This window comes from Polychytrium aggregatum (assembly GCF_025602895.1).
Source record: "Polychytrium aggregatum strain JEL109 chromosome Unknown BJ171scaffold_458, whole genome shotgun sequence".
Classification (NCBI taxonomy): Eukaryota; Fungi; Chytridiomycota; class Chytridiomycetes; order Polychytriales; genus Polychytrium; species Polychytrium aggregatum.
Window position 1 is genome coordinate 1 of NW_026516660.1, and position 1,735 is coordinate 1,735.

The 1,735-nt window shown below is 52.9% G+C and overlaps 1 protein-coding gene across 1 annotated transcript; it reads right to left on the reverse strand.

The window, feature by feature from the left end:
- Window positions 1-427: 427 nt before the first annotated feature.
- On the reverse strand, window positions 428-942 carry BJ171DRAFT_557411 (uncharacterized protein). The gene has a single exon (XM_053113091.1). It carries the CDS (start codon window positions 782-784, stop codon window positions 569-571), a length of 216 nt encoding a protein of 71 aa, XP_052961352.1. The 5' UTR covers window positions 785-942; the 3' UTR covers window positions 428-568.
- Between the last annotated feature and the right edge of the window lie 793 nt (window positions 943-1,735).

Below are 1,735 nucleotides of genomic sequence, written 5' to 3' on the forward strand. Positions count from 1 at the left end.
GATGATAGCACCGACTATGGGGGGCCTGGAGTAGAACACCCCCACTCCTACTCCCATCGAACCAGTGCTCGTCCTGAACTGCCCTCAGAAGCCTTTCAGTGGGAGCAAGACCATGGCATCAATACACTCTCTGACGTGATCAATGGCGTCGACTTGAGCCTCGCAGACGATCGCACAGAAGAGACGACCCTCCCTGAACAAACAGAGACGACTGAGACTGATCAAACAGAGCAACCTGCATCGACATATCGATCGCGACCTGAACTTGACCACATAACTCAGATTTATCACATCCTTTATCCTGCGTATGAACGCAATCGCCAAGAGGCCTGGTCAAAGGCTGAGCAATGGGCACCAGAACTGACTGTGGAAGAGGCACACCGCCGGGCTTTCCGAGAGGCAAATTACAGAGCGGCGTTTCAGGTTGATCCGGGGACAATTTTCCAGGTTGATCCAGAGTCGGGTAACCGGGCTGAGCATAGGGCTCGACAACGGGCTCGGATAAATGATGCTCTTCGGGCTCAGCAACGGGCTCAGCAACGGGCTCGTATGAGAGGAGGCCAGCCTTTCATTGCTTGAAGCCAACTGCAAACAACGCAATCGCGACGATCATCGATGCCAGACACAAGCCAAGTCCGATGAGCGTTCCGTAAGGGATGTAGGACCCGTATGATTTCGTAAGGCCAACGGTGATACACGACAGCAACACAAATGAAAAGGCTATTCCGATGTATTCCCAGTTCATTTCGAAATCTTGCTTCTGATACCACAGAAAAAAACGCATTCGTCTTTTTCTGTGATCATCTGGCAGCTACGATGATTCGATATTACTCACAGGGCGGAGGCGGTGATACAGTCAAACCAGAAAGAAACGGGACAGTCACTTCCTGGCATCAGCGACACAGGTCTGCTGATCCGTAGACCCCAGTGGGCAGGTCGTGCGATTGTTTCCCGTCCTGGTTGGCAATCTCTTTGTTTTGGGTGGGTCCGGAAGCACAGTCTTGAATACACTCGGTCGATCTCCTGTGGCGATGATCGACTGGCATACCGAGATCATGTTCCTGGCTGCATTGATGTCTCGATCCCACAGCGTATGGCAGCTTGCACAGCTCCGGACAAAGTGTGGTTTCTCGATATCAAGATACTCGGGTGACTCGAGTCGCTTGGCTTCCCGACAATGTGAGCACACCTGGGATGTGTTGAACTCGTTCACCGAGCACACATGGATCTTGGAGACGGATTGGTCTGGTGATCGTCTCTGGTGGTGGTGGAATTGCTCAAAGTACTTGGCAAACCTGAGTCTCCTGGGACTGGATGCGTATCCCTTCCCCTGTTTCCAGGAGGCATTCCCAAAGGCAATCACCACTTCGGTCTCCTTGGTGCCTGGTCGATGACTCGCTTGCACATCTCGTGGACGGTGCGTCACTGGGTTGTCCAGGATCTGGATTTGGGTCGGGAGGAGATTTTTCTTGCGGGGGAGCCATCTGTCGCGATTTCGACACCCCGCTGGTTCTACCCATAGGCAAGAAAAAACCAAGGGTGATTTTGACGCACTTTTTCGTTGACGTGCCGATTCAGACCCAGAAGCGCATCGCGCGCTCAATCAGCCGTGGGAAGACACCCGGAAAGTCGGATGTGTGGCGAATGGTCATGGCCAGCGCGCGATGGCATTGGGTAACAAATATTCGATCAATGGTCAAAATCCCGGGTGTCCCGTTTTTTATTGGATCGCCTG